Source organism: Drosophila subobscura, chromosome E (genome assembly GCF_008121235.1).
Source record: "Drosophila subobscura isolate 14011-0131.10 chromosome E, UCBerk_Dsub_1.0, whole genome shotgun sequence".
In the NCBI taxonomy this organism is placed as follows: Eukaryota; Metazoa; Arthropoda; class Insecta; order Diptera; family Drosophilidae; genus Drosophila; species Drosophila subobscura.
Genome location: NC_048531.1, coordinates 16,369,259 through 16,390,711, shown reverse-complemented (window position 1 = coordinate 16,390,711; position 21,453 = coordinate 16,369,259). Strand labels below are relative to the sequence as shown.

The 21,453-nt window shown below is 46.2% G+C and overlaps 4 protein-coding genes across 5 annotated transcripts in view; 3 read left to right on the top strand and 1 right to left on the bottom strand.

Annotated features, from left to right (window-relative positions):
• Positions 1-523: 523 nt before the first annotated feature.
• On the top strand, positions 524-1,520 carry LOC117890280. 2 transcript variants are annotated; one of them, XR_004648568.1, is made up of 4 exons: positions 524-647; positions 715-954; positions 1,040-1,218; positions 1,324-1,520. XR_004648568.1 is itself a non-coding variant. In XM_034795042.1 (3 exons), exons 1-3 carry the CDS (start codon positions 554-556, stop codon positions 1,123-1,125), a joined length of 420 nt encoding a protein of 139 aa, XP_034650933.1. In that variant the 5' UTR covers positions 524-553; the 3' UTR covers positions 1,126-1,293. The 2 variants fall into 2 exon arrangements, 1 of the variants encoding a protein (XP_034650933.1); XM_034795042.1 differs by lacking the exon at positions 1,324-1,520 and having other exon boundaries at positions 1,040-1,293.
• A 6,368-nt stretch (positions 1,521-7,888) lies between these two features.
• On the bottom strand, positions 7,889-8,529 carry LOC117890378 (probable phospholipid hydroperoxide glutathione peroxidase). The gene has a single exon (XM_034795176.1). The coding sequence runs from the start codon at positions 8,506-8,508 to the stop codon at positions 7,900-7,902; it is 609 nt and encodes a 202-aa protein (XP_034651067.1). The 5' UTR covers positions 8,509-8,529; the 3' UTR covers positions 7,889-7,899.
• Positions 8,530-12,807: 4,278 nt separating this feature from the next.
• Positions 12,808-21,453, top strand: part of LOC117890856 (5-hydroxytryptamine receptor 2A) — a 64,467-nt gene continuing 55,821 nt past the window's right edge. Inside the window, exon 1 of the mRNA XM_034795942.1 lies at positions 12,808-12,876. The gene's annotated coding sequence lies outside the window, so the exon portion shown is untranslated. The remainder of the gene's footprint in view (positions 12,877-21,453) is intronic.
• Positions 13,060-13,926, top strand: LOC117889809. Its single transcript, XM_034794288.1, has one exon. The coding sequence runs from the start codon at positions 13,060-13,062 to the stop codon at positions 13,924-13,926; it is 867 nt and encodes a 288-aa protein (XP_034650179.1).

Below are 21,453 nucleotides of genomic sequence, written 5' to 3'. Positions count from 1 at the left end.
GAAATATTTGCGTGTTATTTCAGTGGCAATGTCTCAGTCCGGGATCCAACTATGATTATGTTTTACCAACACATTTTCCATTCTTCTCGTTTTGTTCAATAGACCAATCTACAGTTGGGGGAATATTGATTCATCAATTCCTATTCGATTATTAAAGCTTTTGCACTGACAAATAACAAGCGCGTCCACGACCTTATCGGATCACAGATAAAACTGTGTGTACTTAAGTACACTTGAACCTAAACAAATTCGAATCATAAACATAAATGTTGCTAAGCACAAATGCTGCTCAAAGCAAATGTTACGCTAAAATGTTGCTATGCATACATGTTGCTCGTAATAAATGTTTCTAAGCATACATGTTGCTAGGCATTCATTAAATTTATTGAAATATTAAATGGATTTTTCCTGTTTGTCATCATATCAGTGAAGATTTCTTGGAGTGTACAACTTTGACGCTTATCTGGTAAACCGATTAGATTAGGATACAAATAACCGCCGGCAAGAGTCAGTCCATAGAGAACCTTTGAGGCGATCGTTACCCGCAATCGAAATGAGAGCCATATTCAATTCGCGTCTTTTACAATTTACCATCGGTCTGATGGGGGTCATTGTGTCCTCGGCGACAATGGCAATTCCCTATTTACGTAGGTGTTGACTAGCATAATGCTTGGGACTACCCATTTACCGTTCGTAGAACCTTCCCCATTTCAGTTCAGACCAAATTACTCGGCATTGTGCGAGCACTGGAGCTGACGGCCTCGGCCTTGCTCATCTTTGGACTAGTGAAAAAGCGGGATCTGAACAAGTCAAAGATCATGGTGGTCTGGCTGATCTGTTCGCTGATGTTTGTCACCGGCATTCTCTACAACATGTTTGAGGGTTTCTGGATGTTCCACAGAATCGATGTGCTGACATCGATCATAGTTACCGCCTCTTCATTGGCTGCCGTAGGTGAGTCAGAGTCAGAGTCAGTGTCAGGGGAAGCCCCTTGGTAGAGAGAGCTTCACTTATACATATGATTGTGTGTGCATTGCAGCTTTGATGTCTGGCATGATGTGCGTGGTGTACAATGGCTATGAGCGACTGGTGGATGGCAATGACGAGCAGATACTTACAGCCTAAGTGGAAAAGTTTCTGGTTCCACTGCTCGAAGAGGAAGTTTCCCTGTGATGGAGTAGGATCCTCGTTTGCTGAATAGAAGCTCCACTAATTACAGTAAGAGCTTACAGCAGCAGCAGCAGCAGCACATCTCCCTTATGTGAAATAATTTTAATTAAAAAATGTCGCTTTTCACATATTTCCTCTCCCCTGCCGCCCCTGCCGCCCCAGCCGGTGTGCCCCAGTCCGTTCGTTGCCACTTGTAAAGTTTCTGGAAAAGTTTGTCAATTTGCATTCGGCTTCTCTCGGGGAAGTCCAATGTTACCACTGTTTTCTGCTGCATTTAATTAGGTTTACCACCAACGGGCACAAAAAGGGACGCATGGCTCCTTGCTGCTTAACGGGCATTTCTGAATTAATTACAAATAAAGAAAAGACAGCAACAATTAGTGGTCGGGTTTGACCATAAGCAGTTTTTTCTCTACTCTCTGCCTGTTTATATACATCGATCGATTTCCGTGTAATAGCTAGGGAGGGGACGGGGGAGGAACGTTGGGCTTACGAGTCAAATATGTCAAATCATTGCCGCAATTTCGATTCGATTCAATTCGATTTGGTTCGCTTTGGCACGTATTTAGAGCCGGACCAATGTCTAAGCATAAAAATTATATTAAATTGGCATTAAAATCATGGCCTGGTCATTGCCAATAACAACAGCAATACACAGGAACAGGCACAGCCACAGCCACAGCCACAGTCAGTCAGCAGCAGCTTCAAATGGCCATTAAAATAATAACCAGACCAAGCCAGACAGACGGCAGTCCAGAAGTGTTTCGGCAAAGGTCAAAGGGCGGGAGTGTACAAGGTCTGTGCGCCTTAATATGAGACGCACGTGTCCCAATGGACTCTCGCTCGACTCTCTCTCTCACTCTCTCTCTCTTTCTCTGGCCACTGCCACATACTTATGCAAATAATCTTGGCTCTTTTGGGGGCCAATAAGTGTGCAAAGTTTCGTCAAATGATCGCATTGTGTCTGCAGCTCATCAGAACATTAATGGCGGCATTCTAGATATCGTTTCCGGTCACCGGTTAAGGACCAACCGCTGTTCCGCCGTTCGCTGGCCACGGGGCGCCTGGCCATTAGCACATTAGCACACACACACTTACACACTCACACACACAACACTCTCATTGACAGCAGGCGACTTTGATGTGACAGCAACGCTGCTGGATAGTTAGTTGGCTGTTGGCTGGAGCTTCAATTAAACGGAATTAAAGCTTTTGGAGCCATGCAGTTGAAAGGCTTCCCGGTGGCCATAAATTATGCAGCCAAGTATCTGACAGCAGAACAGGGCAAAGCCAGAAGCGAACTAAACGCGATTATCTTAATTTATGCAGACCCCAGGCCGAGCGTGCGGGATGTACTATTACTTATGCGTATGCGGTGTTTTGTGCGGCCCTTGAAATAAATATAAATTGCAAAAACTGTCAAATCCAAGCAGCTAAAGTTCACGTCCGAGTTGGCGTCCGGACTGGGTCTGGTCTGGCCAAAAGGGAATGCAATGGGCCAAAGCAATTCCTGTTCCTGTTCTTGGCCATGCCTGCTGCCCGGCTTGTGTGTGTTTTGTACAATAAAGAAATTTTTATCGCTGCCGCATTTGACATTTGAAGTATGCGCTGCAAAATTTATTGTTGCTTCGTTGTTTCAATAAACAACAACAGCAACACAGAGAACAAAAAAGGAATAAAAGGAGCAAGCCAATGAATGGCGAGTGCTGGAACCCGATTGGAATTTCAATTTAATCTTTATCTTCGGCTCCAGCCGTTGGACTTTGACATGCGAAGACAAAACACTCACACAAAGGGGCAAGCAGTGGGGAGGGAGGCCTGGCATAGGGGTAAGATTTACCTGTTGAAAAATAGTTACAGTGGAAACGACAAGTGGAAGCTGTCAGCGTGGCAGATTGCTGGCATAATTGCTCTCTCCCTCTCGGTTATCACTGCCAGCAATCAGCTTATAAATATTCTACAGCTACTGGCCAATAAAACGATTCAGCAAACACTCTCCCACACCACAATAAACACACACAGAATGAGTGAAGAAATCAAGGGAGAAGCAGCTGCATGTCCTTGCCAGTCCAGAGCAGCCTCTCCTTATCCCCAGCACGCGCGCCCGCTGCAATGCGGGCACAATGACTGGCAGAAGTTACTGTTGCTTCAGCGGATAGCGTGGTTGCCACCTGCTTGCCCCCGCAGCCGCTTGCAACGTGACGTCAATGCGAATGCGTTTCGATTGTTGCGTATACGCAATGCGAAAAAGTTGTCTCTCCACCCCCCCTGCTGCTGCTGCTGCTGCTCTGCATAACAATGGCCGCTGCGGTAAGTGTGACAATAAATCGCGCTGTCAACCAACATTTATCTATACCGCAACCATTTCCTGTGCGCGCACGAGTATAAGTTTTGTGAGGTGTTGCTGGAGGCAGGCACTCCATTACCTTGATTCAGTCTTCGCTCGCTGCCGTTGGCCTTTGGGGTTCATTGTCTCTTTGACCAAACCACACGTGTGGGTATGCGAATCCTTTTTGTCTGTGTGTGTGTGTGTGTGTGTGTGTGTGTACTCGCATTAAATTTGTATGCCTCGCGTGTGCCTCGTCGCGAGCCAAGCAAAGGCAATAACAATGCAACCGTGTCACCAGCATTCCCTTTTGGCCATCTCTGGGGCATAATTTGCGTTTAATGAATTGTGCAAAAAGATTTTTATTCACTTAGCCACAGACACATACACAAAGAGACGCACACACACACACACGCACAGACAGGGGGCACATAGAATTGGAGGGCCACAGAGCCATAAGCCGCTTAGGGGCATTTTTGGTCTAGCAAAATTGAAATGCTGCAACGTGTAGGGCCGCTGCCCGCTGCCTCGTGCTGCTCCTGTGCGCCTCAGCTACGGGATTACTTTTCGATCAATTATTTAGTCATTAGCGTTACAATAACCCAAGTCGGGATGTGTGTGGGCGGAGGCAAATTGTTTGATCGATGAATGTGGACAGGACATGGCAGAACTAACTAATTAAGATTAATTAGTGCAACGGAATTTTCAATTACGATTTCGAGGCTTAATGCCACTCCAGTATAAATCATAACGAAGGCAAAGCCTACAACGAGGCAACTTAAAGCCGTGCCCCACGCACAGCCGCACACAGAGAGAGCAAGCGGGAAGGAGGGATGTCAGTTCATCATTCGAAGTGCAACAAACACGAAGAATGAATCCTTAACACCACATCAAGCCAAGATGATGGCCGTTGTGACAACAACACACGCCAAAAACTTTTCAAGACATAAAGACAAGAAGTGGGAGAGCGACCACCCCGCCAAACACAATGGAAACACACACACACACACAAAAAATTGAGGATGTAATTTACACGCTTTTCCTACCCAGTTCTCCTCCATCAACGTCAGGCCCAATGCTTTCGCTGATATCGGACATATCCTACCCAACATTCGCAGGGGCCACGACCACGGATACGCCTTTATCTGACGCCAAGTTGCGGACATACGAAAAGTGCCCAAAATGTGTGCGTGTGTCCCGCATTTAATGCGGTCTGCCTTGGCGATAAACTTTTGCAGCTGTCTCGGGCCCACTTCCACTTGCACCTACCCACACCCCGCTCCAGCCGCTTTTATTTGGCATTTTTTGGATTGCCGCCTTCCGTTTGGCTCAATCATTTTACGTCTCATAAAACATAAATAGAAATCGATTCGTAAAGGAGTCCGTGTCGCAGTCGGCAGTCCCCACTCGCAGTTGTCTCAGAGTTCGGCATTGTCATTGTTTCGTCGGCGACAATTTGAATTACCCGTGGCAGAGAGATAAAGAACAAAAGAAACAGCCTGTGGGATATGGAAGTTGGCATACACTTTCAAAAAATCATTCCAAAAATGTAAATAAGAAGAGAAAACTGATCTCAGTTCATCTGCTGCTGTGGCTTGTTCTCTGCAGAAGTGTTTCCAATATTCTATACTGAATTTTCTGCTCTGATGTGCTCTTTCGTTTGACACAGCTAATGTATCCTTTGCAAGGACATTCAGCCACATTTACTAGTACTTACTTGTGCGTATGTTTTTGTTTGTTTCACGTTGTTCTTCTCGTTTTTGCCGCTGGTTGCTCTCCAGGGCCACATTTGGCGGTTACTTTGGCCCGCTGGCAGGCGGCGGCCAAAGTCTATAATGTAGCATTATTTTATGTCGAGCCAAGCAATTTATTGAATTTTCTTTTATGGTTTCGATTTTCTTCTCTTGCTTTTTCTTGTCTTCCAGTCGATCCACCGCGGTGCACCGGCAGGGCAAATGTGTTGAAGTATTTTATGGGTCTTTTGGGTGAATATCAATAAATTTTTAATATGATAGAGTGAGTCAAATGATGATTGAAATCGAGCTTTGAGTTCGGGGCTTGAGTTTGCTTAGCCCACATCCAGTTGGCAGTGGCAGTGGCTTAAGCGTCTTTCTTCCTTTCAGTTTTTTTGCTCATTTTGCAGCACTTTGAATGCAGCAACACACACAGACACACACACAATACGAGTACAAATTGAATTCAGTTTCGGTTTACTTTTCCTGTGTGTGCGTGTGTGTGTGTGTGTGTGTGCCCTTTGTGTGAGATCCTTCTTGCACGCTTTCTGCCATCTGCCATTTACTATTTGAATGGCTAGCAAAATTGATAAGAAAAATGCAATTTTCAACACACGAGACACAGAGAAGGAGAAAAGCAGAGACATATGCAACCAACACGAAATGGAAGAATGGATAGGGGGATAGGGGAGGAGGCAAGAGGCAAGAGGGAGCCAAGCTGCTTAGCCACAGCTGAGCCAAGGACAGCGCCAAATTCAATTGGCGTTAGCCAAATCAAATCAATGGCAAATCAAAGCCAAACGCCACTAAATTTGTGTGTGCTTTTCTTTGTATGCAAATTTAAACGAAATATTTACGCAGAGGATCAGACAACTCAAGAGTGGAGAAACGCTGTGATTAGGGGGATGAAGGGAACGTATCTGTCAGGCATGGTTTAATTGGCTAAAATTTCTCCTTTATCTTCGTTGTTACCCAAAAACATTCGCGCTCACACACACACACACGCATACATACAGATTTAATTACTACACCGTTGGCAATAATTTATAATACTAATTAAAATTTCGAGCACGAACACACACACACACACACACGGCGCACACAAACACACGCATAAATAATCACTGTCGAATGCGCCGCTGGCATTGAAAATTTTCCATTTGCATGCAGACAGAGCAGTCTCACGCTTACACACACAAACAAACACACACACACATACATAGATAGATACTGAGTGTATGTGTGTGTGCGCATAACCTTTATCAATCAAATGTTAATTAAGTTTCAACTCAGGCAACCGAACAAATGCCAAACCAACTAACAAACCAACTTTTTTTCCCGCTGTACATTTTCGAAGGGCAGCAAGGACGAGACTCTGGTACACTTGTGTTAAAAAATTAAATTGGTGCGTGCTCTGGGGAGGAGGCTGGTTATTAGGGGGAGGTGGAAGCTATTCACAAGTTATTACGCATACGCCATGCCAGCCCAGCCCAGCCCAGCCCAGCGCATAAAATGCCAAAGTAATGCGCTCATCAAATAAAATTACCACAGCTGATACTCCACAACTGGAGGAAAAACTACGCCCCCTTTGTCACTCACATCCTGCTCACAGAGCTCGCTAAAAAAAGGATGGGAAATATATGCGTTAGCGGAAACGGAAGTGCTCTCTGACAACCGCTCGGTCTCTGCTCTCCCCCATCATGATATTGTCTGCCTTGTTTGTAATGGTTTTTTGGTTAACATGCGCACAGATTGATGCGTGGCCAAATTGTACACAGCCGCAAATTGTGGCAATTTCGGTTACTGTCAACGCTGCACACATACAGGCGGGCACGGACAGAGTCACGGACACGGACACGGACATGCCACAAGCCAACAGCCCACTTATTCAGGCACACAGAGGCATAAGCATGTGGCAAATGTGCAGGGCAGAGGCACGTTTTTATGCTGCAGCACAGTGGCGGGGCAGAGCAAACGATGGTTGGCAAAAGCAACACAAATGTGGCAAACCGGAGCTAGCAAAATTCCACTCGATGTCTGGAGACGTTGCATTCCTCTGCGAAGATTGTTGGTATGCAAACATTTTCTTATGAAGTTTTTAATGCAGAAATCTTTGCAATCATTGAGATTTTTCTTCGCCTCGGTACTGTAAGCCCACTGAAACCCCCTGCCGCAAGCGTTCTTAAGCTATCTAATGGTTCTTCCATGCTTTTTAAATAAGCGAAAAATCTACGCGAAAAAGTGTCGACCTTCGATTGGCTTTCATGAGGTTAAAGTGTCCCCTCGCTGGTGTACCCGCGGAGTGCACGGGGATTGCTCAACGTGCAACGTGCAGTTGCAATTTGATAAAGCGAAGTGACAAGCGCAGCAAAGCAAAAGGTCATCCCGCACGCACTGACACCGCCACTGCCAGCGCCACGACTCCCTTGCCTGCCTGCCATTCGGGCATTCGTAGCTGACAGAAGTCAAAACGGAATGGTGACAGGCAAGGCCAGGTGGGGTGGTGGAAGGAAGTACGTCACACAAAAAAACACACACACAAAAAATCGCTTGGCATGTGCAGTGCACATCAGCGACAGCGACAGCGACAGCATCAGGATGATGTGAGAGTAACAGCAGCAGCAGTAATCCCCATTGATAACGCACGACAGTGTCAGTTTTCGGTGAAATTTATTGGGACCCTTTACCGAGCAGCAGCTCAATGTCACTGCCCAGAACAGATGGCTCTTCCGTAGCCCCATAGCGACCATAGACCTGACCTCGTCCATCCACCAGAAACTTGACAAAATTCCACTCGATCTCGCCGCTACGCATATGGCTGCGGTTTCGGGTGAGCAATTTGTACAGCGGTGCGGCCTCGGGTCCATTCACCTCGACCTTGGCAAAGACATGACCAATCCTGGCCTCCACCTGTCGCAGATGGTCCACCATTTGCTGCCCGTCCGACTCGGGCATCTGCTGGCCAAACTGGTTGCAGGGAAAGTTGAGGATACGCAGGCCACGCCACCAGTAGCGCTCCAGCAGCAGGCCCAGGCCCGCATACTGTTGCCTCGTCAAACCACACTGGGAGGCGATGTTTACGATAATCAGCACATGACCGGCAAAGTCCCGAAGATCCACCCACTGGTGGTACGTGTCCAGCACGGAGAGCGAGTGCACCGACAGCGTCCAGCGCAACTCGAACAGCTGCACCGCCAATTGGCGATGGGTGAGGATTGTCGTTAGGCAGACAAGGGCAACCATCAGGCCATAAAAGGCAACCACTTTGCTCACCATCATGTGCTTCACTGTGGCAGGGAGTGCTCGGTGCAGCGGACCAGCAGAGGCACGGGCCCCCAGGGCGAATCGATGGGACAAGCTGCATTTTGGGCTAATTGTGCGTAAAGAGACTGTGCAAAATCGGATTTAAATACGCGACACTCACGGTCACGCTGCCACAGCTGGCCATATGTCACACAAAATAAAACGGGAGAAAAATCTCAAATTGAATTTGGCCAAACCGAGCCAAACTTGCATGCCCTGCAGACCCACGGAGCGAGTTGCACGTTAACTTAATTTTAAACTTTTTCTGGCCAACCCACACACACACACACACACACACACGCGCACATACTGCCAAAAAACAACAACAACAAAAGTTGAGCAATCGTAACGAAATAATTGAATTTTCATTTCCGTTTTATGTGCTTACTTCCGCTTCATGGCAGCGCGGCACCATTTGCCATATCCAACACCCCCGCACAGTCATGTGTGTGTGTGTGTGTGTGCATGTACGGCTCTCAGTGTTTTCTGGCGTATTTCGACCTATTTGTATACAAAAGGCAGTCAATTTCTGGCAACTTAAAGAAAGTTCTTAAGTCAATTGTCAAAAAGTTTTTAACATCTTTTTGGCCCAGCTCCCCCCACTCGCTGTCGTGTAACCTGAACTGTGTATGGCTCTGTTCATTTTCACTTCAGAATCGAAATATAATTCGGCAAAAGTTGTGCTTGCTCTGCTGCTGCTGCTGCTGCTGCTGCTGCTGCTCTCATTTCCAGCTGCACGAGTAGCCGAGTATATGTTTCCTTTTGACGTGGCCATAAATCAATGGCAGGCAAAAGGCGTTCGACTAAAATTGATTTAAAATTCCAGCATGGACACAGACGGGGGGCGTCACTCTTTTCGATAGTCTTGTGTCAAACGTAGGGAATGGAGCGAGAAAACTGTCCGAAATGCATGTCGGATTTAATGCCTCTTTGTTTGACTGCAAAGGGGGAAGTACTGCAACGTACATACATATAAGTATGTACCTACTTATAGATACATATGTACATACATATGCAGATGCATGGCAAAAAAGCGAAGCATTCAACACAAAAAGAAACATTTAGAGGAAGTTCAGCGGCATGGAAGCTGACCGATATAGAAGGGCGAATGAATGCACAAATGGATTTGAAATGTTATTTGCCACTTGAGGACAATCGGCAAAGGTGTGAGCTCGAAACCAATATTATGAATGTACTGGAGAACCAAAGCTGATGACTGTACTTTTGCTGTCCCGTAGTTGCTTGATAAAAAAATAACTGGAAGTTCCCTAGTGCCACTTTCAGTCACAACTTTGCGCAAAAATATGCTCAAAATTGGTGATTGACTTGCGACAGCCATAATGAAAATAATTGAAAATTAAAACCACTGTTTTATCGTTGAACACACGCATAAAGTTCACAAAAATGATCATCCTACAGCTGGTCGTGTACTTGTCATCCCTGAAAGACTGACTGTCAATGCCAATAATCCACACGACAGCCGCCAGCCGCCCCCCGTCCGACCTTTTGCAATTTTCGCATATTTGATGCACTTTGCATAAACTTAATAAACTTTGCCCCCAGTTACAGGTTATAAACCACTACACTCGTAAAGATGGCAACCCGTTAAAGTCGCTGAACCACAACTCGTTGTTTTATGGCTGCCACAGGCGCAGTGTACGGCCCACACCCCCTGCCCCCTGCCCCGGCACTCGTACTAGAATTGCCATCTGGTTTTGTCTAAGCGTCGGCAATCATTTTTCCCTTTTGTTTGCCACATTTTTCACTATTAACAGGAGCCGTAAAACGCGAAACAGCAGCAGCAGCAGGCCAACAGTTTTGGTCCTTTTTTACAACTATCCGGAGGGAGGGGTTGCGTATTCGTATAAGTAATACTCGTATTGGATGCTGAATCACCTGATGTTGCCACAGTAGTTTACTTGCCACTGCCTCGTGTCGTGTCGTGTTGTGTCGTGCCTGGCCGTGACTTGTCGTGCCTCCTTTTGCTCCTCCTGCAGCACAGCACCACTTGTCATTTGCCACTTGCCACTTGCGCATTTAATTAAGTTTCCGCCGCGCTGCACACGCTGAAAGGACGAAGGACGTTATTAATTAAATTCCTTTATACACAGGTTAAGCCAGAGACGACGACTCCCAGGAGCTAGTCCCCGCCTTTCTGCCGTCCCTGCCTCTCCGCCACTTGTTGTGTGTCAACAATTGGAATACTTATTAACGAGGCAACTAATGAAAGTTTCCAACGAAAGGCGTTTCCCCCGTTAGACTTCCCTTGAAATGCCAACAAATCGAATCGAAACATTGATTAAGTGTTCGCAACAAGTGGGTTAGTCTTGACTTCTACATCAAAGTCCAGCAGCCCCAAACTTAACCCACTGTTCATATGTTTCTCCGAGCCAATTCCACTTCGTCTGCATGCATGCAAATCCCCACACACAGCCGCTGCACTGTGGATATGGGTTGGACCTAATAAGCCAAGACAGAGCCTCAGACCCAAGCCCATGGCTGGGCATACATCAAAGGCAGCTGAAGGAGTTGAGGCGTGGGCAGGCACTCCCTCCCAATACGAGTAATCTTGGGGCAGACACAGACTAAGACCAAGACTCCGCCACAGACACGGACACAGACAGCTTCTTGGCGTATGCAAAAAGGGATGTACGTGTTCGTGTATTAAATATTTAAGCCCCTTGTCGAACCAGCAAATCCAGTAAGGGGAAAATCGACTTATATTCAATACACTCGAAAAATCAACTCTCGGCGCAAAAAAAACGAAAAAGAAATGGCCAAGAAATCAGACTGGGGGCGAGATCGAGTTGAAATGCGCAAATCCCCCATGCAACATCAGCAGCCGCAGAGCAGAGCAGAGCACATAGCATGTTAGTTGCCCAGCAGAGACGAGACTGGTACCCCTGCCGCTACAGCTGACCCTTCCCCCGCCCGAAGCTAAACCCCACTGCAATTGCTTGGCATTTACATTTAAGCTGATAAGCAAAAGTGCCCTCGCCCACCGCCCCTGCATACACCTGAGCTTTAAGACGTCTTGAAGCATGGCAGCACCCCCCTCCCTAACACACACACACACACACTGAACACGTTGCAGGGGGATGGGGGCTAAAGAATTGTTTGCTGAAAATGTCGCAAGTTTATGAAATCGCGTGAGCTGGCAGCAAGGAATTTACATTTGACGCACGCACTTTACATTATTAATGCCTCGAGCCGAAGGCGTCACAGGCACAAGGAAAAAACGGCACAAATATCAGGGTCATTGGCAGGAATATAGACTATGGGGATACCCATTACATGGGAAGTCTTGGGAGGGAAACTGTAAAGGAGTGCAAATGTCTAATTCCACATGCAAAAGGTGTTCAAATCTTATCAGAAACACTCGCAGCAGGCGGCATCACTCCCACACATCCATGCTAAAGCATGCCAGCAGCTTGTAGGCATTCGAAGGTTCGTAGGGTATGCAAATTAGAAAGAGTATTGGGGGGTAAGTATTAGGCGTTTTTGCGAGAGTGTTTGGAAAATGCTTCAGCCATTTCGCAAATGTATCGCATTTCCGTTTTTGTGTTTGCATTTTTACGCTTCGCTGGGAATTTTCCAATTTTGAGATATGAGCTGCTAATATTTATTAATCAAGTAATAGCTACACTCACACAGAGAGGCTGCCACACAAACACACACATGACTACCCCAGCCCCACACATGAGTCCGGGCCTGGCCTGGCCTCGTATTTGTATCCGTGTCCGTCGCTGCGTTTGTGTGCGTTTGCGCTTGGCACGAAAAATTGATTGGAAATTTATAAGCTACACTTTTTTCCACGGTTTGCTTTTTGTTTGCGGCACACGAAAACCAAACTTTTTTGTTGCGGATTTTTTATGTTTGCTGCCATTTGCAGCTCTTGAAAAGGTCGCCCTCGAATAGCGTTCTACTCCGCATGTGGAACATTTCATTGGCAACGGGAAAAAAAGAAAGAAATTTTGAAAATCGTTTTCTATTTTTTTTGTCGTTTTCTGGGTCCTAGGAACCGTTTCCCGGTTCCCCAGATGCCTGTCAAAAACGCTGCTACGAGGCAGGAAATAGTTCGGAATCATTCCCAGTTCCAACTTTGTGCCGAGCACATATAGTTCCCAGTTCCCAGTCGAATAACTAAAAGTGAGTTGAGCTGAGACTAAAATTTAACAATTTAAGAATGTAATTGGAAGTTTTTTTCGAGTATTTTAAGGGAGAAAGTTTATTGTGGAAATTTATTTACTAATTTTTGGTTACCTTTTCGTTTGCAGTTCTGCCTTTAATCACTAACAAACGAATCGATGATGTCTACGTTCAAGATCTGGCATATCTTCTGCTGTAAGTACCCTAACTCTCTGTTCTCGTTTTAACCAAATCAAATGGTGGTGCCTGGCCTTAGGTGCCGTGATGATGATGATGATGATAATGCAATCTTCTATGGTCGAGGGTCTGCGCACGAAGCGCGAAGCGAATGTCCCTGCCCCTTCTGCAAATGCAGAATCGTGCTTGGGTCAAGCTACCATGGGGGTAACTCAAGCAGGCAGCGGTGGCACAGCTGCCGAAACTGCCAGAGCTATGGCAACAGTTGCCAACACAGTCAGTGCTCCAGCTGTGGTCACATCCACCACTCGCCAAGGGGATGCCCAGGACAATGATAAAAGTGGCGTCATAGAAGCCCCTACAGTCACCACGACAACAGACACAGCGACAGACACTGAAACTGAAACTGTAACTGACTCAGCCGTAACCGAGCAGCGACTAGCCGCAGATTTACCGTCCCAGTTGCAGAGCGCCGAGCGCCGCTTGTCGCAGATGGATGACGAGGCCCCAATGGCTCAGCGCAACTGGTCGCCTTTCGGTTACTGGAAGATTTGGCCGGATCGCCAACAGGAGATGAAAGAGTTCGAGCAAGCTCGAAACCAATACTTCAAAATGCAGCAGAAACTCGACCATGAAACGGGAATGGAGCACCAGAATATGGCCGAAGTTGAGCGCTTGCACGCCCCAGATAACGTCCCTTCCCCAAGATTCCACATGATGCAGCCAGCCATTGAGATGCACCACAGCTGCAATATATCGCCACTGGTTCAATTCCTCAATGGTGCCGTGGACACGGCGCTGCAGAACGAGCAAGTAGTTATCGAACCTGCTGGGGGTGATACTTCGCAGCTCGAGACAGATACCCAGGACAAGGACAACAAGCGACGCAATGTCTACCTGATGGACGAACTCAAGAAACTGTTCGAGACCAAGCCCGCTGATGGACCCAACCGCAAGGAGAACGAAATAATCTTCAGCTGTCCCGTCCACCATGAGCAGCATGAGAATCGCAATGGCGAAATAGTCGACGAGGAGGTTGTCTCTGTCGACCAGTGCCACGCCAAATAGGTTTCTAGATCAAGGTAGCATATTAGGTTTATAGGTAGCTAAAGATTTCGGTTTACATTCAAAGTCGTTAGGTATTTTCGGGGTTTTAGGTATTTTCTGGGTGTTTTTGGAGCTTACATTTAGGTTTAGGTTTAGTCAGTGTCACTTTATTGTTGAAATATTTATCCGTTTGTTTTGCTGTAGTTTGGGTCAAAACTTTAAATGCCAAACAATGAACTCAGATTAGATTTTTGTAGGAAGAATTAGTGTAGGAAAAGGTATACAAATCTAAAATAAAATCAACCTACGCATTCAAGTTATAAATTAAGAATAATTATAATTTTAATGGGAGCAGCGGCTTATCGTTTACAAATTTAAATAACTTACATATGGATATGCCAAGGCAACAAGTTTCGCATGAAGTGGCACGTGGCACATCAGCTTATCGTTGCAACTTGCAGACTGCCCCATTGAACTCGAGGACGAGTGTGTGGAGGGTGCGAGAAACCTTCAGGAATGCCATTATCATGTGGATTGGCAATTGTTTCTTTCGCACAACTATTACACTTCTCTTGCACACTGAATGTTCTGCATTTCCTTGAAGTTATCCTTGCTCTCCGTTTCATTAAGAGAATCGATTTGCTTTTGCTCTTGTCTAGCGGGGAAGTGTCCCATTGGGTTTAGGGCCACGTTGCCAAGGTGATATTGATATGCCAGCGAGTTCGACAGCAGTGCAGCCACATGAGGCAGCAAATCTAACAAAAGACACACAACTATAGATTTGTACATATGTACATAAGAATGTATACATACTTATATGTACATATGTATGTACATCCGAGTATAACCGAGAGGCAAAAGCTTTGCTTCCATCTGCGACTGCTGTCAATGCTAAATACTGCTATTTTCATACACAATAAAACTAATGTAAATTGCCACTTGGCGTTCACAGTGCGTGTGTTACACACACAAACACAACACACACACACACACACCCATACATGGACACTAAATGGGGCACATAATGTAGTTGAAAGTCGAAAGAGCATTGAAAGACAAACCAAACGTCAGAGCGGGTGTCATGGGGTGGCTTGGCCATCAACATAAATACAAATTTCGCTTTGCCACGCTACGTACATAAGTATGTACATAATCTGTGTGTGTGTGTGCGGGTGTGCGTGTGTGTGACAGCAGAAAAGTGCAACACAGCATTCGGAAAATTGCGTAGCTGCTGCTGCTGCTGCTGCATCTATCCCCTGGGGTGTTAAGTGGAGTGTAAATGGGAATGTATGTGCCACTCTCTGGGGCAAGTGACCCTCCTTCTTACCTCTCCCTCCCCTTCCCACACATTAGCACCAGCAGAACAGTATATATTTATTTACAAGTGTAAATAATAAATGCTCGTGACATCTATTGGGGGCAGAGCGCATTCATTCTTTTGCGCCAAGGTCCTGCAAGCATTGCAAGTGCATTAACTTTTGCCATAGTTTCGCAGGAAGTTTCCCCAGAGGCGTCTCAATAATTGCTTTAAATTCGGGCAATATAAATAAACACATTCTGTGGCAGCAATTCAAGTCGCGGCGAGAGACGAGAGAGACACTTGGACCGAGACCGAGACCGAGAGCACTTCTGTTAATCTCTCTTTCCTTTTAAAATTTATGACTTCATTTTGAGGACAACAAAGACGGAGACGAGACGTTGCCAGGAGATTGCCAGTCAAGTCAGTCAGTCACTGAGTCCGTCCTGCCACGCTGTCATTGTTGTTGTTGGTTTAACGTTATGGTTGTCATTTGGCAGCTTGTAATTATGCCTGCCACAAGTTGTTGCCAAAGTTGTAATCTAGATGTCATAGTCAAAAAGCATAAAGGCAGGCAAGCAGCAAACTCGCTGCCACAGCAGCAAATTCAATTGAACTGTTGAGTCAGCAAAGAAAGAGTCGCAGGGTTGGAGGGTGAGGATTTGTTGGCTTCAAGAAGTCATTAAATTCATGGTTGAAGTGCTGGACAGACAGTACAATACAAAGTCCATTTAAAGTGTTGCTTTGAAGGGGCAGAGACCCGTATCAATGCGTGAGCCTGCGTCTGAGTGTGGCACATAATTGAGTCATTGCAATTTTGCTTTTTCTCTTTTTGTTTACTCGTTGCCAGAGTCAAATTTATTTCAACTAGAACCGCAAAAGACAATGATAGAGGGGAGGGAGTGGGAGTGGGAGAGGGAGAGGGTAGTGGGAGAGGGAGAGGGGAAATGATTCGCCTGAGAATGCCTCCATGTGGTGTGCAAGTTTTACAAGTGAAAACTTTGCTGTCAGAGATACTTTATGTGCAAATTTCTGGTTTGGCTCGATACACACACACACACACACACACGCACATTGCGAATCTACATAGCTGTACAAAGATACACTCCCTAACATGGTCAGCAATTTTGCTTGTTGCTGTTGTCAGCTGGCAAGTCATTTGCATGCACACACACACAGGAAGAGAGGAGGAGCAGCAGAGATGTGGCACTGCCAGGGCGAACAAATACCAGCGTGCCATCATGCATGCATGACAAACAAAACAAGAATACAAAAACCTAAAAAACAAGCGAGCAGCAACAACAATTTGCTGCCTTACACTTGAAACACAAGCAGCCAGCCACACACAGAAAAACTCACACAGAGAAACAACAACTGAAGCCTCGAAACAACTACAAATTGGTGAACAAAAAGCTGTTGGCATATAAATCACATTGTAAAAGGCGAAATTGAAAGATGTTGCTGCGGGTCTGGTCTGTCATTTACCCTTTCATTGCCCCTCCCCCTCGATGCCATGCAATTAACATGCGGACATGGAGAGCTTTTAGAGCCAACACCTCCTCCAGCACACCATCGACACATTGCGCTGGCATGCAAATGATTTCTCCTGATTTATCTCAGGATGAGACCCTCTGGATGAGCCCCTTTCCCGGAGTGGGACAACAATTATGGTAAATGCCAAGTCTACGGATTAATACAAATGCAAAAGCCAGCTCCTGCTGCTCCTACGTGACCACAGAACTTCAGAAGTGTCTAAGTGCCAGCCAGAACAGACTCGTGGTCTGTGTGAAAATTGAATTTTCTCCGAGCAATTACAAGCTAGGGGAAGCGAGTGCCCATAAATAGCCGAATGTATGCAAAGAATAATCTCCATCGAGCATAACCAAATGCAGATACAAGGAATCAAACGTAATGTGCCCATGTGGATATCCATATCCCTAACAAGCTCCATTGAGGAAAACCCTCACGATTTGCATGCATAAACAAAGATTATCAGCGAGAGGGAGAGCCGGAATCGAGTCCAAAGCATTATTTACTGTACCATGAACAACTAACAGAACGACGACAATAATGCCAATGACTGGCTTACCTCACCCACGCCACAACAACCAACTCCCAGTCCCAGTCCCAGTCGCAGTCGCAGTCCTTTGCCCAGAATCAGATTTGAGCAGCAGCACAAACAACAACAAGCTGCCACAAAGGCAGGACATTTAAATGGGAATAAAGTAAAGTAAAGTTGTCTTCAAGCTAGAGATAAGCAGCGAGTCTGTCTGTGTCCCTGGCTTAGAATGTTTCATTGTTTATTGTAGATGATGATTATTATTAATAATTCACACAATGAGAACTTAACACTTGGCCTCAGCTTGTTAACTTCTCACACGTAATGAGTTTTCATCGGAGCGTCTTTGAACTCATGCAGATGGAGCTGCTCCTGCTCCTTGCTCCTGTTTCTGAATGTATGTAATCTGGCCGTGGATCGTGGGTGCCGCTGGTGGTTATAAAACCACCTTTTTGCCGACATCAAGTGTTGATAAACTCAATAAAGAATTATGTCAAGTGGTTCGTTGCCTTGAAAATGCTTAAGCTGCCACGTAACCTACTCTGCCACTGGCAGCACTCTCTCACTCAACTTGAAGCTTCTCCACCTTGGCTCCCCTCCTCCTCCTCCTTCTCCTCTTTCTTGGCTGTGACCGCACATCAGTTTGTGTGGACTTCCGACAGGACCGGGTCTTGGCTCGTAACTTTCTCACCGTTTTTTTCGCCCCTATTTTGGCGCTCGCTAAGTGCATTTTAATTTATCTTTCATGAAGATGCCAGTCTGCTCAGTGCTCCTCAGAGCCCCTCGCCACGCCTCGCCTCGCCTTGCCACCTGCTGTTCGTCTCCGTCTTTGCCATATTCTTCTCATCCTTTTCCTTTTTTCCTCGGACAGTGCAGCAAATTACAACAAATTAAATTTCCCACCAACTTGCTCTTTGCTCGGGGTTCCCTGCACCCACTGCGGGGACAGGTGATTATGCATATTTTAAATGGTCAACTTCCATCATTTTCTTCCTGCCGCTCTTCACTCTACGCTGTCTCTCTCCCTCTGCTGCCCCTCGTCACATGCAGCTCCCGTCAAAGCTCTTTTAATAGCCAATGAAAAGTGGGGGAACGAAATGTGAGGCAACGATAGATTTTGTATACTGAACATTTATGTTTTAGCTGTTGCTTTTTGTTCTATCTTTTTTCCTGCTGACTCTGACAGTTGTCATAATTGATAAATCAACATGCAGCATGGTGCATGGCCCGAATTTCCGAATTTTCAAGAACGCTCCCACCAAATATTGTGAACTATTTCTTTGTTTTCTTTCCTTTTTTGGCTTATTCGCATTTCGAATGAAACTGGAGTGATGGAAGAGCAACAGAACTGTGAGAACTGTGCAGCTATTATGAATTAGTTATGATCCATTAGCTCAAGGTGCAGAGGGAAGCTGGAGCGAAGGCAGCGAGCAGGTGGCGTGTCCCGTAAGCGTCTGTCTGGCAATGAAATCAATTAGACACTCGGAGGGGGAGCCAAATATAAAATCACCGAAAATGAAGTTGAAATGTATATTTTAAAAGAAGTATTATTATGCAGAGATCAAATAGTTACCTAGCAACAGGATTGGCTTGTTGAAAGCCTTGCCTAAGCAACCCCTGAGCCGCCTCTCTTGTTTTGTCTTCTCTGCCGCTGTTTTCTCATATAAATATCCAACTGCATTTTGATTTATGCGTTTTATTTATGGCATTCTGCCTTTTGCCTCTTTGCTGCCTTTGACAAATTGTTGTTGACTTGCTTTGTAATGCATTTTTCCTGGTTTATTGTTAACACATTTGACAGACCCCCCAAAGACGCTGCCATAGAAGTAAATATTCGAGAAAGAAATTTCGTGTACGGATGCAGGGAATATAATTTTGCATAGAAAACATCACTGGACATCCGCTTTCCGGCTTGCACAATAGCAGTGGGTCAACGGTGAAAGCCCAAGAAACATTTTGGGCTGGTCAAGAGGCCTGTCAGTGGCCATTGAGCCTATCCCAACAACTGATAAGATTGCCCGGAGAAGGACTTTCTCTTTGGCCGACTAGCAAGAGCGAAACTCTACACAGGGCCAAGAGAGCAGCAACCTTAAAGAGCTGACGTCGACGTTGGCGCTTCGTGTTGGCCAAGAGCCGACGAAGAGGACTTCGTGCCATTCTGCCGCTGCCGCTGCTCCCATCTATGACGTAGACGCTGTCGACGCTGATGCTGGCGGTGCTGTCGGCAGCGAGCTTCTGGCCTGGCCAACGCTTGGTGCTGATAAACAGTTTTCGTTTATCATCAGTTTGTCGATGGAACAGTGCGCGCAAGGACGTGCTCCCGGATCAGAGACACCCAGTAGACCCGTAGACCCGACTCGCGTGCTCCACCAGAGACTCAGTAGTTGTGCATCTGTGCGTGTGTGCCCATGAGTGTAAGCTGTCAGGTGTGAGGTGTGTGCGGTGTGTGTGCGATCATGTGTGTGTGTAATTCGGACAAACATTGAGCCTGCTGCTCCATTGCCAGCGCGGGTAATGCCAGAACCGAGCGGCGTTCCAACGTTTTTTTGGCGGCATTTAGTTTTCACCCAAAAACCATTTAATTGATATCAAAATTTTTCCATGTGTTGTGGAAAACGTAACAATAAACACAAAACCAAGAGACAACAAAAATCCGCAACACAAAAAGAAAAATTGGTGAGTTTTCCGCACAAGATATTCGGCTAATTAGTTGGTTTTATGGTTTCCGTTGTGGCTTAGTTGTAAATCCATTCATGTTCTGGACGTGTGTATGGATTTTAATTTGGTTTTTAAAATAATTTTCCATGCATATTTGATTGGCAGCAGCAGCAGCAGCAGCAGCAGCAGCGAGCGAGCGGGCGGCATAATTCATTCCACGAAATTTTTCCATTAAATTGCACAAGCAACAAGCTTGTGTCGTGTCTGAGAGAATTTTGATCACGAAAAATGCGTTCCGACATGGGGAAAAGTCAAGAATTATGTAAATGCAAATCATTTTTTTTGTATTTTTTGCATGCAAACAATTTTTTGCGCCATTATGCGCCATCAAGTATGCAAAGATATGTTTTCACGGAGCCTTCCAAGCTCCCAGCCGCCAGTCAGGTGAGATAGCGGCTTCTGACATGCCTGCTTTAGCTGGTAGAACATGAGAATGTTGAGATTTATGTGAGCCAGTGACAGCTGCAGGCACTGATTCGAACTAGGATGGATGGATGGATGAAGGCAGCTCTAGTCTCTCCTGCTTGCTCCTGATAATCCTTCAAGCTGAACTGCGAATCAGTTTTGGCAGTTGTCGCCGCCTTTCCCATTCCCATTCCCATCTATGGCTGAAAGTTGAAAGTTTTCTGTGATGTAATCGCATTTGCTGGGGCTGTCTCTTTAATTAAATTTAAGAGACTGCCAACAGAAAGTACGGAAGGTTGCCGCCTCCTGCCTGCTGCCTGCCTGCTCCGGCGGATGCTCCGCCCTGCCTGCCATGCGTGCAATATTTAACTTTCGAGTTTTGCATTCAATCCACGCACCAAAACTTGGCCCACACACACTCGTACACACTCGTACACACGCACACATGATCCGAGCTGTGTCTCCGGCTCTGGCTCTGGCTCTGGTTCTGGTTCTGATTCTGGCTAGGACTTGGGCTTGGAATTGCGTTTGGGCTCCGACTCTGGCTCTGTCCACAGCATTTTTATTGGATGCGATGGAAATGGAGATGGGCAAATCCCCGGCATGCTTTTAGTAGACAAAATATGCGCCTCGGGCGCTAAGTTCTTCTGGGCGACATTTGTTACTTTCCCCCCCCAACGGCTCGTCCCGTGGCAAATAAGATTAACGTTGCTCAAAGTAGTGAGCCCCCCATAAAGCCCAGTGGAGTGGGCGGCAGATCCTATTCTGACACTGAAACCGAAAACTTAGCGCAAACCCGAGCCAAAGCCAAAGCCAAACGACGCACACATGCCCGAGGTGTTTCGCTCAACATCAAGTGGCAATGTGGCAATGTGGCACGTATACGCGTCGCCCTACGCATCTCTCGTGGTTCCACTTTACCCAAGAACATAATATGCGAACAATGTTTGAAAAGTTCCGCTGGTTTCGGGTCGCAAATCTAATGCACAGGCCCCTGGGCCTGGGTCTGTTTCTGGGCCTCACTGCGCATAATTTAGGGTTTAAATATTTTTATTGCCCCAACAGATGC

Excerpts from the sequence above, each read along its gene's own strand:
- LOC117890280 (XM_034795042.1), top strand. The coding sequence starts at position 554 with ATGAGAGCCATATTCAATTCGCGTCTTTTACAATTTACCATCGGTCTG. Across the intron at positions 648-714 it reads AATGGCAATTCCCTATTTAC|TTCAGACCAAATTACTCGGC; the intron begins GTAGGTGTTGAC and ends TCCCCATTTCAG. Across the intron at positions 955-1,039 it reads CTCTTCATTGGCTGCCGTAG|CTTTGATGTCTGGCATGATG; the intron begins GTGAGTCAGAGT and ends TGTGCATTGCAG.
- LOC117890378 (XM_034795176.1), bottom strand. The coding sequence starts at position 8,508 with ATGATGGTGAGCAAAGTGGTTGCCTTTTATGGCCTGATGGTTGCCCTT.
- LOC117889809 (XM_034794288.1), top strand. The coding sequence starts at position 13,060 with ATGGGGGTAACTCAAGCAGGCAGCGGTGGCACAGCTGCCGAAACTGCC.